The sequence below is a fragment of the Triturus cristatus genome, chromosome 1_2 (genome assembly GCF_964204655.1).
Source record: "Triturus cristatus chromosome 1_2, aTriCri1.1, whole genome shotgun sequence".
Lineage (NCBI taxonomy): Eukaryota > Metazoa > Chordata > Amphibia > Caudata > Salamandridae > Triturus > Triturus cristatus.
The window spans coordinates 829,385,052-829,408,544 of NC_140580.1; the positions used below are offsets into that span (position 1 = coordinate 829,385,052).

The 23,493-nt window shown below is 42.3% G+C and overlaps 1 protein-coding gene across 7 annotated transcripts in view; it reads right to left on the minus strand.

The window, feature by feature from the left end:
• Positions 1-23,493, minus strand: part of PLEKHG5 (pleckstrin homology and RhoGEF domain containing G5) — a 1,098,541-nt gene that overhangs the window by 151,878 nt on the left and 923,170 nt on the right. For all 7 annotated transcript variants that reach the window (XM_085608897.1, XM_085608896.1, XM_085608900.1 and 4 more), the window contains one exon: positions 7,432-7,595. In XM_085608897.1, the coding sequence (XP_085465023.1) occupies positions 7,432-7,595 (164 nt within the window). The remainder of the gene's footprint in view (positions 1-7,431; positions 7,596-23,493) is intronic.

The window sequence follows — 23,493 nt, forward strand, 5'->3', positions numbered from 1 at the left end:
GTTATTTTTTACTGCACTTCACAGTCAGTTGAAATTGGGAAAACTCTCCCTACTTCATAATGGTCAGAATGTTCCAATTTCGCCTCAATGGGCTTTATAAAAAAGAAAAACCCACTTAAAGCCTTAAGACAGACAAGTAGGCACAGAAAAATGTTTATTATATTGGCTGCAGCTATACAGATATGTTTTCGGGTGTCGGGATCAAAACTGTTTTAGTATCTGGGGCTACATTCAATCGGAATTACAAAAAAACTCTGCGTAATTCCACAGAATAGCGCGAATGGACGGACATAGACATGTGCATGAATGGCACCATGCGGCACACCAGAGGGCGCAGCTTCTCGTGTTGATTTTGATGCAGCTCAAGCAGATTTTCTACTTGAGCGGCAGCTTTCTGACCGCGAACGATCGTGAGTGCCCGCATTGGAGAAATCTCGCTAGGTGCCCTCCTCGCACACGAAAATTGTGCTAAGGGATGGCAAATCTCACTTGCGCTCACCAACCCACAGTTTTTGAACCATGCAAGAGAAAAAACTCACCACGCGGCAGTTGGCCGAATTTGGTCGGAACTCTGTATTGCAAGCGTAATGCGGAGTGGGCAAAATTCCGACAATTCCGCTGGCGGAGCAGAATATATCACTGCATAAGAAATGTTTTCCATATATTGGCTTCTTTACCCAAACACACTTTGTGAAAGCGCAGTTATCAGGTATTTGTAAAAATATGAAGCTACATATGTTCAAGAAGTCATGAAATCAGCACAGCATGGTTCAGAGCCATACAGCATGCTCCATTAAAGGACACACTCAAGTGTCATGGTGCTATTTTGTTGAACGTGGGCCTCTTGCCTTTAGGATCAGAACTACCAATAAAACCACATTTTTCATAACCTACAGTACACATCCTGCTCCAGTGAGGTTAACCTCTCTGCTTAAAGGGGAAAAGGTGTCTCAACATTTGCCCAGCACTTGAGTCTCCCAGGTTTAACAGTAAGAACCTCTTAGGGTCTTTCTAACAGATAAGCCCATGTGTGTACTTCCCACGCTACACCGAAACCCATCTATATTTGTATTTTACATTTGCACCACACATCATTTACCATGACTTATTCCTTACTTTTTAAAACGATGGCCACCGTACGAACTTTATTGGTCGGAAGTGAGCAGTAGTGTAATCAGCTGAGATGTTTGCATTGCCAGTTAAATATTTGCTCCTTTCTCAAGTTCAGGTAGGACAATGGATCTATTTCTAGCAGAGGATGCAGGCTTTCTTAGTTGCAAATCATGTGTATAAAATATAAATAGTGCTCAATAACATCTGTCGCTTTACCATTTTCCCACTTAACACATTCAAGTTTGTGTCCTTAAAAGATTAGTTAAAAAATGTATTTTTCCCCAATATTAATCTTTGTTCATGTCAGATTTATTTCTCCCACCACTAGTTCAAAGACTGATCGCAGATTTGGTGGCAAAAGTGATATCACACACTCTTTGACCACAAGGACATTACATAAAGTGACATAATTGGACCTTTGACCAGGAATACCAAAAGGTTATGTCAAATGTCCTTGCTCCTGATGACATCACAAAAATGGAGGTAATTGGGTACTGGTGTATAACTCAGAGACATTTTATTCATACATCACAGGGTGGTTTACATAAAGGAAATTAAATAAGCAATAGTGGTCATGCACACTGGCATTTAATCCATAGGGACAATATATTGAATATGAACTTTTACTGAATCGGTTCACTCTTTATCATCATTCATAAGTTTTGATTTAAGATCACTTGTAAGGCACTACCACACTTGCCAAACATAGAGTGTGCTGTTCAAACATGTCAAGAGGTGTAGCCTATGGACAGCTTTAGCTGTTTCACCACCATGATATAATGAAAATAAATTATAAATTAAAAAACACAAATCTATACATAGAGGTCCTTTGGATCAACTCTTCGTCCATTGGTCTGTCCAACAGTCATTTACATTTTGCTTCCACCCTCTGCAGCATGGATCAGTGGCTCAGCCCATTTCATCCATTAATTGCCTTGCATTGTGAGCTGTCACATTTTGCTTGATCACGTATGCACATCCAACAAAAAATAAATGTACTGTACAGCCAGGGATGGGTGGCCAATACTCCACGTTTACAATGCATTTTTTTAAATTTCAATCCTCTATCCTTTTTTATGTTGTAGTCATTCTTGAAATGTTTAACTAAGGACCTGATTATGAGTTTGGCGGATGAGATACTCCATCAAAAACGTGACGGACAGCCCCTCCGCCGTATTACAAGTTCTATAGGCTATAATGGAATTGTAATTTGCAGGACGGGATATCCGTTATGTTTGTGACGGACTAACCCTGTCAGCCAAACTCATAATCAGGCCTTAAGTCTTTAGGTTACAGTAATCCAGAGCCAATAGTGTGTTTCTTTGTGCCAATAACAATATATTTTCCTGAAATACATTAAAACTAAAAAGGCTTTATACATATTCTAAGTGCAAGTGCCTGAAAGAAGGACCCCAAACTGTTCTATTTAAACAGTCTGTATTTTTTTTATTCAAAATGGTTATTGCAAGCATATGGTCCCACATTTAGGTGCCATTTTTTCTTTTTCTTTCTGTGGTAAATCATTGCAATAATAATAATAATATAAACCTCTCACTAGCATGCCCAGGTCAAATTTGTTGGCTTTGCCAATGCTTTGGTTTTATGTGTTCACAGTAATGGAGTATACCAACAAGCCTAAAATAAATCGAAGCTTTTTATTCAGTTCATTTTATCATGAATTCTAAAGAGTGTTGCACTGATGAATGCATTTATTTTACCAATATGAAAGTGTAATGTCCCAGTGGGAACTGCAGGAAGTAAACAGTGATCGACAGGGCCCCTCCGGCCTTGACACTGCTTTTGCCACCTCTGAAGCCAGAGTCTAGCCAGGGGTTCCAGCTGCGAACTCTGGCGACCCCTACATACTCACCACTCAAATTTCTTTGACTATATTTCACTATACTAATTCACCACTAATCTTTTATGGGTTCCGAAGTAGTGTGCTACTCGCCGAAAAACGCTTCAACACCCCATCAGGAGTAGCAGGCGCTATATAAATGCAAACCTTTTTTCCTTCGCTATACCTCCACTACCCTTCTCAATCCAAATAACTGCCTAATACATCAACCACTCAAATTACTTTATTATTTTCACTATACTAATTCACCACTAATCCTTTCTGGGTTCTGAAGTAGCATGCTACTGGCTGAAAAAGTGCTTTGACGCCTCGTCAGGGGTAGTAAGCACTATATAAATGCATTTACAACACAATACATGACGAGGAGGATGTGGTCCAAGCTGATACACTGGGGAAATTTGAGCACGAATTTCTGGGTTCTACTCCCAGTCTCAGTAATGGACAAAAAATATTCAATTCTACGCAACTTCCTTTACCTTCAAACCAAAAAAGTATATAAATGTATCACAAAGACAAAATAAAAAAATGTGTCAATATTTTTAATGTAAATTATACACAATAACTGTAAAGTACCATTCATCGTCAATCGTTTACAATACTTAACTGTGTACGTTTTTTTATCTGTGTAAGGTTTCATATATATAGACGAGTTGTTACATACAGCAATAGCAAATTATAAAATAAACATGACTCCAGAGGAAGGAGATAAAAAAAAATGCAGATGATCAAAGCATATCAAGCAACAAATGGCATATTTTTGCTATGTTTATAAAGTTGTAGATACATTCAATTTAACTTATTGCTAGAAAATAAGAGTATTATCTACAAAATGATCTTCCTATTTTAGAACTATGTGAAAGAAACCAAGAATCAAACAGGGCCAGAAGAAAAACTTTGAGTGATGTCCCAACAAAATTCTTACAAAGATGTGTTCAAATAAAGTAAAGTTGAATCCAAGTAAACCAGGAACAAATGACGCCTCGTACTTTAAAATCTGACTCAATCCGGAGAATTTAACAAAAGGTTTTGGCCCCTGAAACGGTCAAGAACCAAGACAAATAAACTGATGATATATTAGATTGCATATTTTCAATTGTTAACACTGCTACCTATCAGCATCATGCTCTCAGTGAAATATTTCCTCCCAATGGCATTTCCCAGAAGTTTTATTTCGTTGATGATATCAGGTCTTGTTTTTTCTGGTCATGCTAACAAGTACATAAGGGAAGTGCTCACCTCTGACGTTTTGAGCCACATTTACCTCCTGGCCCTCAAGGTGAGAAGGTGTTGATTAGCTTACTCGGTCATAATGTTTACCTTGTAGTTAAAACTGTAGGTCATCGTCTTCCTTTTTCGTGCTCTAATTCCTTGGACACCTGTATGCTCGCTTCTTTTAACTCCATCACACCTGCCCCATTGCAGTCCCTTAATGGGATACTATAAATGAGTGCCTTGACTTTGCATACCGAGCATGGTTCTCTGTAGCTTTCTAGGGGAAACTATGGCCAGCTGGATGTGTGATTTAAAAGCTTTTTATTTATTTTGTTAATAAAACTATTTAAGACTTCGATTGGAGTGAGCACATTTCCTTTAATACCACTCTATCCTTTACACAAATTTTCAATGCATGGTCCTCTGTAAGGTGCTGCTGTCCAGCCAACAACATATTGTGGTTCCAGGTGAAATATTCAATACGTTTTATATGCATTAAATAATATTTGGAACCATATATAGACCCGGGGGTCACCCACTGAGACTGGACCAGTAGAACGTATAAACTACTAATCAGTTCTGTCTTAAAGGAACCACATATTAGAGAAATCTGCCCCTGATCCACAAGAAACACTTCAGTTCAGCTGCCAAAGCACTAGACCTGGAAATCACTGTAATTAACAATCACTGACCAGACACCAAAACACAAGAAGCCCCCGTCCATTGCTAGGAGGACATCGTGTGCAGAATACTGCAATTGTGGTGGCAAGTGAGATCAGAAATTCAGACTGAGTGCCTAAACTAAAGGATTTGTTCTAGCAGAATTTTAACATTTTTCAATCAGTTCCATAAACGAAGGTGGTGCCAATTATCTCATCACTAATCAGGAGGCCATCATCTAACACAGCTTTAAAGTAAAGACCCTGGCCTGAGCCCTTTATATACTACACTAAACCAGGCAGAAGATAAATTCAACAACCAGAAGAAAGAGTGTCCTCAACACCTTGTTGTGGAGCCAAAAGATTGAAAGATGACCGGATATCCAATGTATTTCAACCATACGCTCTGTGATGGTTGAGACTGATGACATGACTTCTTGACGTCCTGCCTCTGTGTCAAAGCCTTAAGTTGAGGGTTTGCAGACATGATGGTTTGCTCTTGTTGACAAGGAAAGACTGGAGCTCCCTCCCAATATCCTTCTGCACCTCAGATGTATTCCAGCTTTGAAATTTGAGGCATTTGTAATATTTCAGTGTTAGTTCAATCCATGTTGATCTTGGCGTCCATCTAATATTTCTTCTGCAAAGATTTTGAGAAATGCAGACCTAGGCTCTTCCTACTTTCTAACAAGTTTGTGGCATCTCTTCCCTCAGCTACGCTGGATACATTAAGCACACAGATCACTGTAAAACTGGAGGTTGTTCCATGCTTTCTGGACGGATATTCACACATTTCACAACTGTATAGGATGAAAAAATGTATTGACAAGACTAATGATTTCTGAAACCTACTAAATAGTTCCTGAGGCAATCACCTGTCCTAATCGAAGCAGTGTTTAATCAATATTTTGTCTATTTGTAAACAAAATATGCACTGCAAAGCGCTACTTATTTATACAAGGCAAAACTGGCCACAACTGCTCCTTGGTGCTTCCATATTCTGAACAAAGGCCACGGTCCCCTTTTGCGGACATATTAAATGTTAGTAAACACTATGGGTAACAATCAGCCATTTTTAGTAAACATTCTCTTGGCCAAATAAAAAGCTTTTATTCCAAAAATAGGCATTTGTGTGACATAAACAAAGAGACAATGAGATATAATAGAACCAGTGACTTTCTCAGCATTCAACTCTAAAGATACCGCAATCATGACCCCTCAAGCCATTTAAAATGTAGGTTTTTTTCCTTTGAGGTGGATGGGGTAGCACGCCATCTGCCCCATCTCACTGACCAGACACCTTACTTGTATATCACACATCTGTAATCTAGTGTCTTCCCCTATGCCATCTTTTCTGCACCAGTGGTTAAGGTTTTGCCAGAGGGTTACAGTTCACATGTCACTCTCTTGTGCAATCTTGGCAAATGTTCACTAAACTAGATTTGTAATTTTTGCTGACATTCAGTGATGTCCATTGTCCCAAAACTACATATAGTAGTATATGTCTTTTTGTGGAAATGTTGCAAAAACACACCAGAAACACCTTCCTTTTCCCTCATGTAGTTACCACCTTTATATATCCTCTTTTTCTACAACACAGTTAAAACTGTTTTACGCACCGCAGCTCACGAGACAATCACTTGTGCCAAACTAGGCATTGTTATGTCTTCTTAGGGCCAACAAATGTGATACAGATCTTAGCATAATTATAGTAGGCACAATCGTGAACAAGGGATCCCTGCATGCTTCAAGATTCTCAACATAGGGCAATGGTTCTCTTCTGGGTCCAAGATGTCACCTTGCAAGCATAGCATGTTAGTGACTAGCACCGCAAAGATATCCGCCTTCAAGAGCAAGCAGCGTTGAGCAACCTAAAGAGCGACCATTTCAAAAATCTTCATGGTATGTAAATTTAATGAAGAAACAAAGAGATGTGACAGATTCTGTGATATTTTAGGACTGTGAACACCACATTGTGAGCCCTACTGACTCATCATCCAGATGTTGGGATGTACAGATGTAAGACATCTAACTTTCATTGCATGTATTTACGGCCTTAATTTCTTCTCCTGTTCCTATTTTTTTGCAGCTTTGCAATTTGGCCACATTTTGAAATACACTATTAATTTCTGAATTCCAGCCTTTACTGTGAACGTATGTTTAATGTTGTGCATTGTAGATGTTCACTGCAATGGTAATTTTTTCATACATCTGGCATAAATCTCAATACAGGAATCATAATGACCATAAACATCATTGTTATGCAAATCATAGATAAGATGGGTTATAAATCACTTTCACTCTCATTTGATCATATTTTTAAACAAAGAGCCAATCAGAATTCTAGCAGTCTATGAGCAATTGTAGGTCGACAAGTATCTCCTCGTTGATCAGCATCTCAAGCTGTACTATCAGTGTGGTGGATACACATTTAACCATTTATGAACCATCTATTTACAAAATGCCCGCACATGATACCCCAAGAGCCAAACAATATCCAGCAGATGCTGCGGGATTAAAAGGAAGAACTGCTTGATTCATAGCGCTTGTACTCTTTGTGAACAGAAGAATCGAAGCACCAAGACTTACCAGAATGTCGATACTTTCTCGCCGGAGTGATGTGGGTTCTGGCCTGTCCAGCGCTGGATTAAAGATGAATGGCGATGAGGAGCCGGAGGTTCTCATGATGGGTAAACTCAGGGATCTGAAGTCTTTCACTGCCTGCTCAACTTTCAGTTCATCACCAGGCTTGGCTGTTGCAAGAAAAGAGGAGCTGTTACTGTCAGGAGTCAGGAGGAGTTGTGTTCTGATACTGGTTGATGCGATTGAGCAGGGAATGTACAAGATAACAGAGAGATGCAATGGCCTCTATTTCTTGAACTGTTGGTGGTTATTGCAGCAGTGGCCCACACGTATTGGAGGTATGGAGGCTGGACACGCGGGGGAAGCTGGTGTTAAAAAATAAAATAAAAAACGTACCTTCTTACCGCTTCCTCACCGTGTCTCTCCTCCGTAGTCCTTCCTCGCTGGCCTGAGCCGGAACCACACCCATGCTCCCAGTCAGCCAATCACAACGCTGCCTTAGCAGCATTGTTATTGGTCTGAGCGCCGTCTATCGGCACTCAGACGCTGATTGGGAGCCTGGGCATGTGCTCCGCGCAGGCTGTAGTGCAGCATGCATGGAGAACATGCAAAGTGCGCAACACTGTTTGTCCGGCCCGAGAGGGCTGGACAAGCAGTCATTGCACACCTAGGAGGGTGCTACCCCTCCTCCCCTGCCCCCTCACGCAAAGCTGCGGAAGGAGGAGAAAATAAAAGGATAACGCGAGTTATTATCATTTTATTTTCCCTTTATATCACTGCTAAAAAGCAGTGGGAGACGCTCCTCCTGGAGTACCTGCAAATGTCCCATTCTGCGCACAAAGCCCTTCGCTCTAGGCACCACTACCCATCCGACACAGAATTTTATTCAGTCATTACTTTTTCAAAACAAAAAATTGTATCTAAAATGTCAGTTTTTTGCCATCATGAACGTTTAGTCGTGTGCCCATCTCTTAAATTCTTATTTCTACGTGAATTACTTAATGTGATTTAATAATGTACATATATATACTTTAATGTTTTGTTATTGCTCTGTGAATTACAGATATTTTTTGTTCATTTCTTCCTATTGTTGCTATACTATATTGTGTATCTTTGTACCTTATATACGGTGACATTACTAAAGCACCCAGGGACACGTTGGGCCTGGTTTGTGCTATTAAATTATTGCTAACCACTGCTTAATTTGTGCAGGAATCTGGCGCTGTGCGCACCTGCATTCGCTGTTGTGACCAAACGTACTTCTTCAACATCGGACTTTGCGGCTCAGAACAAGTGAGAGAAATGCACAAAAAACGCGTGGTTGACCTAACTGAACAGTGTGATAAGGAGCAAACAGTTTGTGATCGGAAGAGGAAGGCCCCGCCTTGGCACACGGATTGCCTATAAAGTCCGTGCCCTCTGGCACCAGAGCTCCTGCCCTACCGGTAACACCACACAGCTGCCAGCGCCACCACGCCTTACAGTAAACCGGGAAAACCAGAAGACTTTATTTCCGTTCGGTGCGGGATCATTTGTGGACACAGAGGAGAACTTTTACTGGAAGCGAAACTTACACAAAGGTTGCACAGACACGCTGCAGTGCCAGGGCGAGGCTGCGCGCGGAGCCCCGTCTCTGCAGCAACGTCGAAACAAAAGAAGTTTTAGGATCGCTGTCAAAATCCGCAGCAATAAACACAATTTAGATTCTGGGCTCTACCTCTGCAATGAGATAATCGCGGCTCTCAAAGTACAGCGATATCAATGTCTTTGATGTGGCTCACTAGAGATAATAACCTCACATTCATGCGCACGCCATGTGCTCGCCGAGGGTGCACTGGGCGGCTGTGGCTGGCACTGGACGGTGCGCCCCGGTCCCTTGGACTTTCACAGCCGGGGCCTGTCGGGAAGTCACGCGCTTCCTCCGTAGGCCGGTCCCCGCTGCGATCAGACGCCACCTTATAATGTATGAAAGCAAAACGAGGGCGCAACTCAGCGAACAGGTGCATAAACAGGATATTCTGTAGAAGGTTTGAGTCTGGAATGAAGTCACTTGAGAGAAGCTGGCCAGCAGCAATGCAAACGGAGATAAAGCCTCATGCAGAATCTTTCTTATGCAAATTAATTGTGGCACGTGTCACGAACGGGGATGTGCAAATGTGCATTATGCCTTCATAGATAGGTGGAGTCTGGACAATGTTCAAACCCCTCCTTGGATTCTTCAATTGGTGTTGCAAACCTGCAAACCCTCGCATCCGTGCCAGGCGTTCTTGAAGCCCAGACCTTCACATTGAAGAGGCCCTTTCATAGGAGGAGAAGCTGTTTCAAGGTGTCAAATGTATCCTCTTGGGAAAGGCAAAGGATGGCAGATCAGCATCTCGCCATCCAGTGGAATTAGGCCTGTAAACTGTCTCGTCATCAATGAAGATGGGGCTTTGTTTTTAAAAACCTATAAATACAGATGTCGCAGCAGAAATATGGCGTCATACTCAGAGCGTGAATAATCACATCACTGATGACTTCATTCACACACCCACTCACACCCCTATACCACCTCTCATACACCCACTCACATATCCAATGAATGACAGACCCATACAAGTACTCACACAACCACTCCGATTTCACTCGAGGGACCCTATCCCCTAGGGCCTGGCCACATCTACCAGAGTACCCTAGCCCCAACCGAGGGCACCCAATGTGCATGTTGGGGACCGCGGGGGAGCCTCAACGGCCCGCAGTCCCAGCCGGCAGCCCATCTCCTGCGGCCGCATGCCTGAGTGTAGGGAAAGAGATGAAAACTCCACTTCCAGCATGCGGGAGCGGTTTGACAACTCCCGCTTGCTGGAAGCGGAGTGTTCGCTTTTGCTTGGCGGGAGCGGTCACAGATTCTGCCATGCAAAAGCAAACAGCCATCTTTTGAGGGTGGGCACCTCAGTAGATAGCAGGAGCCGGTCCGCACGGCCCACCTCCTTTCTTGTGCAGGGGCTGGCCCTGGGGAGGTGTTGGTCCCCGAAGCCATATATTGTAATTGTATTGTATTGTAATTGCATTTGTATAGCGCTTACTACCCCAGACGAGGAGTCATAGCGCTTTTTCGTTGAGTAGCACGCTACTTCGGGACCCATAGAGGATTAGTGTTGAATTAGCATAGTGAAACATGCAGGTACATTTTAAGTGGTGGATAGGTTAGTCAGTTATTTGGATTCGGAAGGATAGCAGAAGGATAGAAGAGGAAAAAAGGTTTGTATTTGTATAGTGCTTGTTACCCCTGATGGGGTGTTGAAGCACGCTACTCCGGAAATCCATAAAGGATTAGTGGTGAATTTGTATGGTGAAATATGAAAGTAATTTGAATGGTGGATATTAGTCAGTTATTTGGAGTGAGAAGGATAGCGGAGGGATAGATGGGGAAGAAAGGTTTGCATTCATATAGCACCAGTTACCCCTGATGTGTGTTGAAGCGCTTTTCTGGCGAGTAGGACGCTACTCAAGAACCCATAAAGGATTAGTGTTGAAAATTAGTATAGTGAAATATGAAGTAATTTGAGTGGTGGATATGTTATTCAGTTATTTGGATAGAGACGGTTAGGTGACAGGATAGAAGAGGGAAAGAGGTTTGTATTTATATAGCGCTTGCTACCCCTGATGGGGTTTTGTAGTGCTTCTTTGGCAAGTAGCACGCTACTCTGGAACCCATAAGGATTAGTGTTGAATTAGTATGGTGAAACATGACATTTATTTGAGTGGTGGATATGTTAGTCAGTTATTTGGATTGACAAGGGTTGGGGAGGGGAGAAAAGGGAAAAAGGTTTGCATTTATATAGCGCTTGTAACCCTGATGGGGTGCTGAAACGCTTTATTGGTGAGTAGCATGCTACTCTGGAACCCATAGAGGATTAGTGGTGAATTAGTATAGTGGAATATGGAATTTGAGAAGTGAACATGTTAGTCTGTTATTTTGGTTGAAAAGGATAGTGGCGGGATAGAAGAGTGAATGATTTTTTTTATTTTTTTTGGTCATAGAAGTAGGAGGAGGCTTTTGGATGAGTAAAAAGGGTTTTTGGAGGGAAAAAATCAGAGGGAATAGTTTAGAAAGGATTGTTTTGGGGAATCGGTATAGTAAAAGAGGTGTCCGATGATGCAAGGAGGGGTAGAGTAGGAGAGAGTCTAGAAAGGGTTATTTTGGGGATCATAGTAGTGGTATGGGGTTTGGGATAAATGAGAGAGTGGAAGTAGAGGATATATTGATAGATGTATAGGGTGAGAGATAGGGTAGTGCATTGGGAAGAGTAGTAGAAAGAAGTTTGAGATGAATCAGAAAGTTGGGCTAGAAGATATATTGAGAGAAGTATAGGCTGAGAAATAGGGTAGTGCACTGGAAATGCTAAATTAGAAGAACGTGATAAATATATAGATCCATAAGTATATAGATGCATAAAGGAGGTAAGTATATGTAGATTAAAGATAGTGATAGAGGTGCGGGATGAGAAATAGGGTAGTGCATTGGATATCTTTTTTAGGAGAAAAGTAACAGACACACAGATCCAAGTACATGGAAGGTACATAGATGCACAATGGAAGCAAGTACAGGTAGACCAAGGATGATTTTTTTTTAACAACATAATTATTCTACATGTTTATACAAAGCAATACACAAAGATAGGTACATATCTATAGTGAAAATAAATGCTTATACACAGAGAGATATGCTGTAAATTTCTGTTTGCGTAAGGTGCTTATGTGGGCCAGAGCCAATTCTTAAGTAGTTTTCTGAAGATAAGGTGGTTGTCGGTAGATCTTATGTTGGGGGGTAAAGAGTTCCATAGTTTGGCTGCTTGAACAGAGAAGGATGTGCCACCCATGGGTTTTTTTTCTTGTATCTTGGGATTTTGAGGCGAGATGCCCCTTTAGAGCAGAGGTTCCTTTGTTGAATGTGCTTGGTGATTTTATTCCTGATGAAGCGCGGTCCCAATCCATGTATTGGTTTGTGGGTGATACAAAGTAGCTTGAACGTGGATCTTCTGGCAACTGGTAACCAATGCGGGGCTTTCAAGGCAGGTGAGATGTGGTCTCGCGGGTTGATATGCAAGAATAGTCTGGCAGCCGAGTTTTGAATCTGTTGTAGTCTTTTATATGGCCCTGGAGTGTGGCCACACAGCACCCCTCCTACATTAAAAAAAAAAGGATTTAGCCCCGGGCAGGTGATGGGCACCGGGGCCAGGAGTTCACACGAATCCCCCCCCCCTTTAATGTTTATTGTAGCCCCGGGGAGGTGGGGTTCCCCAGAGCCTGGGGGGTCCATGTGCCCCCCTCTCTATTTTTGTATTTATAGTCCCGGAGAGGTGGTGGTCTTGGGGGACGGTGGGACCACATGCCACCCCCGTATTAATATTGTCATGAGCCTCGGGGAGGTGGTGGTCCCCGGTGCGTGAATAAGCCCTTGGGGGGCAGGGGCCCGTGCTCCCTGCTCTATTTTTTTTTTTAATCTCTGCATGTCCCCGGGGCCTGGCCCACCCGGTGGCAACATTAAAAACAAGTGCAGGAGTCTGAGCTGCTTGTTTTTTTTTAAATTCACAGTGATATTTATAAATATTCACAAATTTCACCGTGAATTTAAAAAAAAATGTTTTTTTGCCCCGCCGGGGTATTTGTCTCTTGCCCTCTTTTAGTTTTTTGTATTTTTGTGAAGGGAATCTGCCGAAGCCAAGTCTCAAGATGACTGCTAACACATCCTGGTTGCAGTGTTGGCAGCCAATCAGAGCTCTGCAACTCTCTGCACGAGATCGTCATTATTCATGAAGGGTTTCCGACTACAGATATACAAATGTGGATTTTCGTTAATATCACCAAAACTACTGAACAGATTTACACCAAATGAATGAAACTGCGATTTGTGAACCAAAAGCTACCTTTCTGCAAAATCCGGTGTAATTCCGTCCAGCGGTTTGAGCTGCAGGCATGTCTAAATATTCTATGGGAATTAACATGGGCAACACACTTTTTTTTACCCCTCCTGTATCTCGGCCCCCACCTGACGGATCACCCCTAAACTTTCCATGCACATCAAAACTGAACTGGATACTGTTTGGGGGAAATTTTGTGAAGATTCGTCAAACAGCGCCAAAGTTATAGACAAGTTAAAAAACGCTTTTCCTATGGAAACATGGTCCTAACTATAACTACCTACTGGAAACCACCAGTAGGGTGTAAGCATGTATGTTGCACTGATGTAGCTATGTGTGTGGGTGTGTGCATATATGTATGTATATATATATATATATATATATATATATATATATACACACACACATATATATATATACATGCATATATACATTTATATACATACATTCATGCATCAATGCAAAAAACAGGACATGCCAGTAAGATTAAAGGCTTTACTCCTACTTTTATGTCTGGCCTGTCCCAGATTTTGCTTCTCAATATCGGTCACCCTATAAAGAGCAATAGAAAAGGGATTTAGCAGACATGACAATGAAGGACAGGAAAAGTACTGAGGGAAGAAGGGAACACTGCAGGTTAACTGAATGGGGGTACAGAAGAGAGAGCATAAGGGACCTTGTTATACCAGGTTGTGAGCGTATAGCAGTTCTGTTTCCCCAATGATACTTCAAAGCTAGACTGAAGGTGAACTTAAGAGGGAAGCCCAGGACATATAAGACCTAGTTCTGTGGAAAGAGGTTGAGTACAGAAAAGAGATCCAAGGATGAACGAGAAAAGGCTCCCAGACCCGTCAGTGAGGACACAATCACAAAAAATAATGCAAAATAGTGACATTTTGGTTAAATGGCAAGAAGTGTCCATTGAAAAAGTAGGAGTCGTCCATGGTGCCCAAGAAGAAAGTGCAACAGTTTGCATTTTCCCTTCTCCAGTACCCAGCAGTCTATAACTTGGGATCCGCAAACTCTTTCCCACACACTTCTTAAAATATGTATCTTCTGTGGAAGTAGATTTTGTTATTCGAGTGAATGCAGAATTCAAATTTGTAATGCACGCTTCCAGTTCACAGTGTTTTTGATAAGAAGTGGGCAGTACTCCTCGACTGGCATCACCCTATCTTGCATAGGTGTGATCATGGGTTGGACACCTAGCCCTCGTGCCCAGCCAGACTTCTGATTACAAAAATTAAGCTATATTTTTAACCACTTCAAAAATACAGCAACCATAAGTGAGTGAAACCCTTGATACAGCGCTCATGCATACCCTTTGGTATCGCTTCGTCCCCGTTAAGTTGGCAGGGTATGCCCAGACGTGGGTCCCTTGCTCACTTTGCCACTGGATTCAAGATTGCCTGGCTGATGAGGGTTATGAGCCCTAAACCGGTCCCAGGATGCTTGTTTCCGGTCCAGGGAAGACATGGCTTGGCAGTTCGGGCTGGACTGTTCCCATGAGGCACAGGGTCAGACTGATTTGCATATGGCCATGTCTGAACTGGGGTGGTGGAGTGAGCTAAAGAATGATGATGGATTAAACCCAGATCAGTTGACTGGGGGTAAGTGTTTGATTAGCTCAAACGCGCCGTCCATCATCCCCTTTGGTATCGCTACACTCTATAAGTGACCATAAGCAATATAGATTGGGTTGGTGCCATTCAAATACCACATGCATATATATATATACATATATATATACATATATATAGAGTAGTCTTCTAACTACACATCTGGTAAAGGACTGAGGCGAATTCTGTGATCTGCAGACATTTCGATGCGTGGTTTTGCAGATTAGTGCTCATTCGTTTGATTGTAGGCTCCCCACTCCTGCTGACGCTCAAACACCAGGGGGTTGGCTTTTGGGAACATTTCATAGCCAGCAAAAATGCGGCACTCTTATTTTATAGCATCAATTACTGCTTATGAGACATGAAGTGGAACAAATACAGCTGACTCGTAAAATGCTGACTCAGCTCCTAATTTATCACACATCAAATCGCGTGCTTGCATTTCTCCGGGTCTTGCTCTTCCAGAATGCACCATATTTATACAGTTCGAGTTCTTCTTGTGTTTCCAGTCCTCCAAGTTCTTATGAGTAGTCTACTCATGGTAGACACTCCTGCCTTTCTTTCTTTCACTTTTTTGGGGTCAAAATAACGTGAGTGCTATTAAAGCGCTTTTAGTCTTAAGGAAATGCAAATCAGACACACTAGTCCTACCAAATGAGATCAAATAAGATCAACATAGATGCGCCGCAATCCAGCCCTCGAATCTGACACTTCCATGGATAGACTTCAAGTTATTATTAGCCGACTTAAATTACATCTATATAACCAATTCCCAACTTCTCCCAGTCCCCTCCTTTCCAAAGCAGCTGAAGAACTTTCATACACCAATGTTTTTTCCTGCACTTATAGGACCTTTAGGTATGGTCCATTTTCAGTGAGTGGTCAAATGCATAACTCGTCTGCGTAAGGCACCCACTGCACCATGTGTGCAAGCACCTGAAGGCAACAAGAGTTAATATAAGTAATCGGCTCAGCGTTTCAAGAATTCTATTTAACCAATGGGGTAAGAAAGTCATAAGCACCAAGGAACCTCTTTTTTGCTTGTGCCTATGCACTGGCACTGTCAACACAGGACCAGATTCACAGGGCCACTTTTGTCCATAAACATATATTTACAGACTTATATGGAGGATCTAGGTCTGCCACGTACCCACAGTAAGATAGGAAGCATGGGTAAATTAATGTACTACTCAATAAATGTAAATCATGACTGGGTACACATTGAAGTAAACCCTGAGCAGAGTGAATGGATCAAGGAGGGTTTTCTTCCTGAGGTTGTGAATGCTTACAAACATGTGAGGTTGTGGGTCTTCACCACACGCGCCTCTGACCCTTTCTCATCTGGAGAATAGTTAGGGGCTTGCTTCAGCAAACTGCCAAAGTAAATCCCTCTCCAAGGTGAAACGGGTCATGGACAACCTTTCGCAAAGTCATAGTAGAAAGGGTATATGGGTGGAAAAGGGTTTTCCCCTTAGAGAGAAAAAATGTATGATTGCCCTGCGTTGTTGTCCTTCTCAATTTGGAACTGTGCCGAGTGTAAAATTCTGCACTGCAGAAAAAAAGAATGTTTAATAAAAATACTTCAACGTTGCCAGTAGTACGTCTGGAAAGCTGCGATTGACACCGCATTCCAGATGTATTACTGCTAATGATAGCGAGCTGCAATAAGCAGGAAATCTGCACCACTTGTATTAGTACTATGCACTTGTATGTGTAGGACTTTGTGACCAGACAATATCTGTTCTGAGAAACCACACAAACAATGTGATAATATGCTGGATCAGCCAGTCTTTAGCAAAGAAAGGGCCTTAAGAGAAACAATACTAATTACATTGAGTGGGGAAGTCTCACCCACACTTGTGTGGCACGCTTCATCATCAGCTACCTCATCCCATCTCGAAAAGATGATTCTATAAGATGGGCCTCAACCTCAGTGAGCCGGAGTTCAAGACAGAGTGACCGGGTACATCAGGGGTCCAGATTATTATGCACCACCACCTCTGTGTCACTCATCGCCGATGATGAAGCGTGCCACAAAAGTGTGGGCGAGGCTTCCTCACCCGACATAATGAGCCTGGTTGCTCCTAGGCACTTTTCTTTGGAATCGACTGGCTGATCCGGTATATCACTGGAGTCTTTGTGCGCAGTATATTTTTCATGCTAAGGAGGAAAAGTGATAACAGACGCACATCTTTCCATCTTGCGGTACACAGATAATTTAGTGAGTCAGGCCCACAGCTTATAAAGACAACAACCACTTCTTGGGGTTTTCTACTTTCAATTTCTATATTAACTATTGTGTTGTATATATGTCAAATGAAGGGGCCATGCCCTCTCCCCAGCTCACATTTTATTGCATTGTATTGCAGCATTTATAAAGTGCTTCCTGAAGTCAGCGGGTCATATGTGCCGGAACCCAAAACACGAATTCATCAACTCGTACCTTGGCTATATTTATTTCCAAATGTGCCCAGGGCTGACATTATGGCCCATGTAATAAAAAAAAACACAGATCAATCGATTAACCACACCAAATACTTGAGCTAGTCATCTGAATACGTAGAAATGTATCATTTTGCCCAGAAGACAAAATATGACCAACGGATTGAAACAGGCTTAAGTGAATTACATTAACAGGGCAGAATATAGATTGAACAGCAAATATAAGTAACTAATAATAAAACAAAAGGGCCAACGGATGACAAATCACGGAAAAATAACATGTACAGTGATGAATAAGGATCAGTATTGTCATGCACACAGATCTAAATATTGGCTCCAAATCAAAGTGAATGATTCTTGTTTGTGAGCAAGGCAGAACGTGACTTCCGAGAATTCAGTGCAAAACTTAGAAGGTGGTTTGCTGTTTTTGACCTGCACAAGATCAAACAGCTGGAGGCACAAAGAAAACAAGTAACCTCCAATGACAAATACACGCTAAAGGGCCCAGGGAATCAAAACTAGGAAGCGGCCTTTAAATTTGTGGCTGTCCATACAATCAAAATATAAAACAAAACGCAGAGCATGCGCTGTTTCAGAACAGTGGAGACACACACACACACACACACCCCGAAATCAGGCCAGCTTTACCTTGAATGACACAGGCTGCCACACAGCACCTCCTTCCCGAGCTGCAAGTTCTAAGGCTGTCCTTCGGCGCTGCTGTTCGAGGAGGACTGGATGTGCTAACACTGGAAATGTGCCGGTGGGATGGGTTCCTGCTGTGACAGAAGCCTGCACACCTGTATTCTAATGAGGCAGCACTCACCAATGGCCGCCCCCGCCGGCCTTCGTGTCGAGACTCGCTCGGAGCTCCGAAGACGAGACTTGCTGGCCTCTGGGTTTACACGAACCTCCGGTGGCAGGATGGAAGGGCGCGCCCTCGGGCTCCCGGGCGTGTTCCGAAGCCGTCACCGAGGAGGCTGATCAGAAAGTGGGGGTTCCTCTCAAGCGGCCTCGTGGCCCGAGATCAGTGCATAGAGCGCCCTTGGGGTCATTTTTGGTAAAGTTGCACACGTGAACGGGAAAAACACCTTTCACTCCATTCATCCAGATTCATGTCACTCTCTGATCGCCTCGTCTACTCTTCACTGAGCAGTGCTTGAAATGAAAAAACAGAAGTGCAGGTACTTTGAAACTGCTTTGAGAAGTGCAGGTACTCTCCCCCTCAAAAATAAAAAAATGCCGTACTCAGTACCAGCTCATTTAAAGCACTGTCTCAGATCAAAATTCACCCCAAAACAATTGTCTTTAGGAAGTCTAAAAGGCACTGTGCCTTTTCACACAATACAACTCCTCTGCATTTGACAATTACATACTCTGTGTACTTTTTCAAGTATTGGGATGGCTCAATGGGTCAGGTACAAGCCCCAGAGGTGGAGAGTAGACCTGTAGGGTTGCATCAGGACAGAGTGATGTGAAGGGCCCACTACACCCCAAATACGGATGCTATTTACTTTCGAATTAGTGGATTACGGGGCATTTTCTGTGCTTGCCCTAGGCCACCTGGCATACTTTCAAACAAATGGAGGGAAGAGAGGGCTTAAAGTAATAACAATGAATTTTATTGTTATCAAGGTCCAGCATACATGCCCATGAATAAGTGAAAACAGAAGGTATGCAGTTCCTGACGTGAATGCAAGGTCTACAGCGGCTGGCGAGTTACTAGGTGGACGGCGTCTCCGGAGTCACGGAACCGACACTAAAATTTAGTGTGTACTCCCCCCGGCCCTGTATGCAGCACAGCCCAGGAGGGTGTGCTTTTTAGCTACGGTACCACACTTTTTTAGGGTGCTGTATGCGTGCCCACCACTTAATCTCTTATAGACGTTGGGCACCACCAAAGAGGTGTAGGTAGCCGCAATAATTCCCCGGTCCTGATGAATTGCCATTTATTATATGCAAAGGCAAGAAACATGTTGACCTATTGATCACGTTAGCACATACACTCACATAACTACTGGTGTTATATGTGCGGATTATACATTTTTTAACCAGGATGGTGACCACACTGTATTAAAACTATTTACTGGATCACCTACCCCTGTTTTAATCTCTTCACTTTAACCTCATATGCACCTACACTCACTTATGTCTTAAAATTGTTTCCCCCCCACACACACATCACTCACCGGCGTTGGAATAAAAGATCTCCGCTAGGAAGGCCCTATTAGGTGCCTGATCGGGCATAGCACCCGCCGGCCCGATAAGGAGCAAAGACCCGGTGATGAAGCAAGACACCCGCTTGTTGGGTGTGTGAGGGTCTTCTTTTCCAAATAAGGAGTTACTTTCACTCCTGCTATTCACTTCAGTTCCCTGTTACCACCTTGGTACCCCTTAGTTATTCTGTCACACCTTGCATTCACGTCAGGAACTGCATACCTTCTGTTTTCACCTGGCATACTTACCATATCACACCATAGGCCCAAACTCCAACAAAACCAATACAGCTATTCATCCATGAATAACTGATAAAATGAGTGCCGATGATCAATACCAGTATTACCAGCTACGCGAAAACTAAGCATAAAGTGCCAAGCGCCTCTCATGACTGGCCCACGCCTATAAGGTAACTCCAACACGTCTGAACGCGAACATTCAAACTCAGACGTGGGTATGGACATTATCGTGGGTCAGGGAAACACTCAACAACTCTAGGACAGAAATACACTGACTTATACCCCTCCATTCATCATCTCATACCTCCTTTACTATTCAGATATCCCAAACACGTCTTTCTAAACCCTTCCCTCTGACTCTTCCCCTCCATCTCCCATTTACTCATCCCAAACCTCCTCCTACTGCTATGAGCTCCAAAAAAAACACACTTTCTCAACCTTTCCCTCCACTATCCTCTTCATTCCAACTTACAGACTAACATGCCCACTGCTCAAATTAATTTCATATTTCCCTATACTATTTTCCCACTAATCCTGTTTGGGTTCCTGAGTAGCATGCTACCCACAGAAAAGCGCTTCGACACTTCATCATGGGTTCTCAGGCAAGGAGAAAGGTCAAGGCACACAAGGCCTGCACTTGTCAACACAAAGTAAAATGAGTAAAAATGGAATGCACAGTGGTGCAACGAACCAGAGATGTGACCCTCCTACACCTCTATACGGGAATCAATTCCCAAAACAAACATCAACGATAGAGGTTCAGCACTCAACTCAAAAGTCAATTATATGTACACCACATGTTTTCAGTCCATAATGCACAATTTAGAATAATAAGGCATGGTCATCTCAATTAACAAATGTGAAAGTCGTGTCTTCTTCCCAAAAATCTTTATTCATCATCTTTTTCTTAAAATCACAACATACAAGCAGTAGCCAACACGTTTCGTCCCTCTGGGACTTCTTCAGGGCTCAATATGCCAGCGGTCATCTCGCATATTCTTCATGTTGTGATTTATAACAAAGGAATGTAGTGTTTGGGTTATGTGAGTGCAATTGCTCCAATGAAATAACAGCGTGGCATTTGGTTCAGTAAAAAAACTGAATGAATACAATTTTTGGGAAGAAGACACAACTTCACATTTGTTCATTGAGATGACCATGCCTTATTATTCTAAATTGTGCATTATGGACTGAAAACTTGTGGTGTACATATAATTGACTTTTGAGTTGAGTGCTGAACCTCTTTCGTGGACCTCATCATGGGTAGCAAGCGCTATATAAATGCCAGCCCTTCCCTCTTCTATCCCTCCACTATCCTTTTTCAATCCAAACAACAAACTCACATATCCACAGCTAAAATTAATTTCATACCTCCCTACTCTAATTCACCACTAGTTCTTTTTGGGTTACGGAGTAGTGTGCTACTTGCCGAAAAAGTGCTTCAATGCCTTGTCAAGGGTAGTAAGCGCTATATAAATGCAATTACAATTACATGCACACCATAACAAAGGCCAGGCTGACTGATCGCATGTGCAAGGGGGAAGGTTGCAAAAGCTGACAACTGCAAAGCTGCTGCAATTGGGAAACTTGTCAGCCAGTTAACAGCAGTGTGAGTAGGGTTGCACCCAACCACACCAAAAGGCAACATATTTGGTAAATACTACACAAAAGCTTCACAATCTCATTATACTCATTAGTTCTGGATTGTTTGAAAAGTTAAAATCATCCCAATTCAGTTCAGTTTTCTTTGCTCATCTGTAGATCCTACACTTCACGAGATGCTTGACTCAGTCAACATGTGAAGTGAAAAACAATTTGCCCTTACTGACCAAAAAGGATCATCCTTTCCCCCAACCTCAGATACAGACCCCGAAACGCCCTGCCCAGAAGCATGAGGTCGAGGGCCAGCTTGCTTTGCGCTGCTTCGCTCCATAAGTAAAATCGCACCACTGATAACTAATGAATGGCGAGCCTCTGTTGTGGGGTCACTTGTCTTGACTGGATTTTGGAAACGTCATATAACTTGGTCTCCCTGGACAACAGCTAAGAAAGCTAAAACGCGTTTAGAGGATGCAAGTTTGGTTAACAACGGGTCTTTCAAAAACGACTATCGCTGAAGCTGGCAAGGGACTCCAGTGGCTCGGGTTCAAAGAAACCAACACATGCCTCTCTGCCTATAGAATAGAGAGGCGTATTGCATGGGCCCACAATTCCTGCCGTACCTGATCACTCCTTAAATTATAGGATACTTTTTGTAATCACCATCACAGGTCTGCTTGACAATTTTATGCAGCAGGAATGTCCCATGTGGTTGTATATCATTCAGACTTATAAGTCCCCAACTTTGGAATGCTTTTCTTCTGCACCTATGCTCCATTCCATGTTTATCAAATATACAAAGTATATTCCTTGAGGAATTATTGTCATCCAAATTATTGCATTATTTAATATCGGTCCACAATATGGATCCGAAAGATTAATCAAATAAAACAAAAATCCAAAATTAAAGTCATGGGTGTATCAAAGATAAAGTAATTCTTTTTACTTCATATTATTTTCAAATACTATACACATTTTTATACATTTCAATACAGCCTTAACAACACTGGCACATCCAAAGAATCCCTTCCTCTGTTTCAGTTTTGTAACAAGGGATAAATGGCAGTGTTGTCACTCCTTTTAACACAAATAGCATTAAACTTCTTCTGGAACACCAGCTTATCCAAGCTTTGACATTTATGGGATATAAAACAGAAAAAACAAATCTACCATATTTGAAGTTATAAAGGAAGTAAAGTTGACGTTTTTGTCTTCGATGGCCAACTAGGTCCCTGAGACCATCTTCAGGACTCAGTGTTGTTGAATCAATCACTCCTGTGAATATTGACACAAATGAACCATTCAGTATAACCCGTGAACATGTATATCGCCTGTTTATGATAAAATAACAACCGGTGTCAAAACCATGCCAAAAATCCAACTTAAAACAAATGCATGCCACCAAAGGTGCTCAAAAAGCCTTGTTAGCTATTTGTAAGTGCCATCACCTATAGTGCAAACAGCTCTGATGCACAACCACCTTATACCCATTATCTCTATAAAGTAAACACACCTAGCGCTCTTTTAAGTCACTCCAAACTGACAACTCCAATCTGAAAAGTACAATAGAAGGAAATACCAGTGTAAGCCTTCTATTCACGATTATGTACACACTTAAAACCAGTACAAAACACATACAAGGGTACCACATCTTACCAGATGGCTACAAACAATATGGTCATCTCCTCTGTGACAACAACAGAAAAAACAAAGTAGGGATACATTAGCATCCATCATAATTGAAACCTGAAATCTAGGACTGCCGAATCAGACAGGAGGCAGTTTAATGAGACTAATTACTTGTATATAACAAAATCACTTGCCTACACAATGACCAGTCCAGAATAAGGGATACCGCTAAACACATACCAGCTCAAGAGTCTGGGAAGTGCAATTGACCCAAGACCATGCTAAATTAAATAGGTCGTGCCTGGAGCAAGGTCATGTGGACATCCACCGTCACAGTAGCAATAGTTAAAAGTCTATGGCGCCTACCTGATTGCCTCAATTGTGGATGTCCAAGCCTATTGAAACGGTACCATGTTTTAG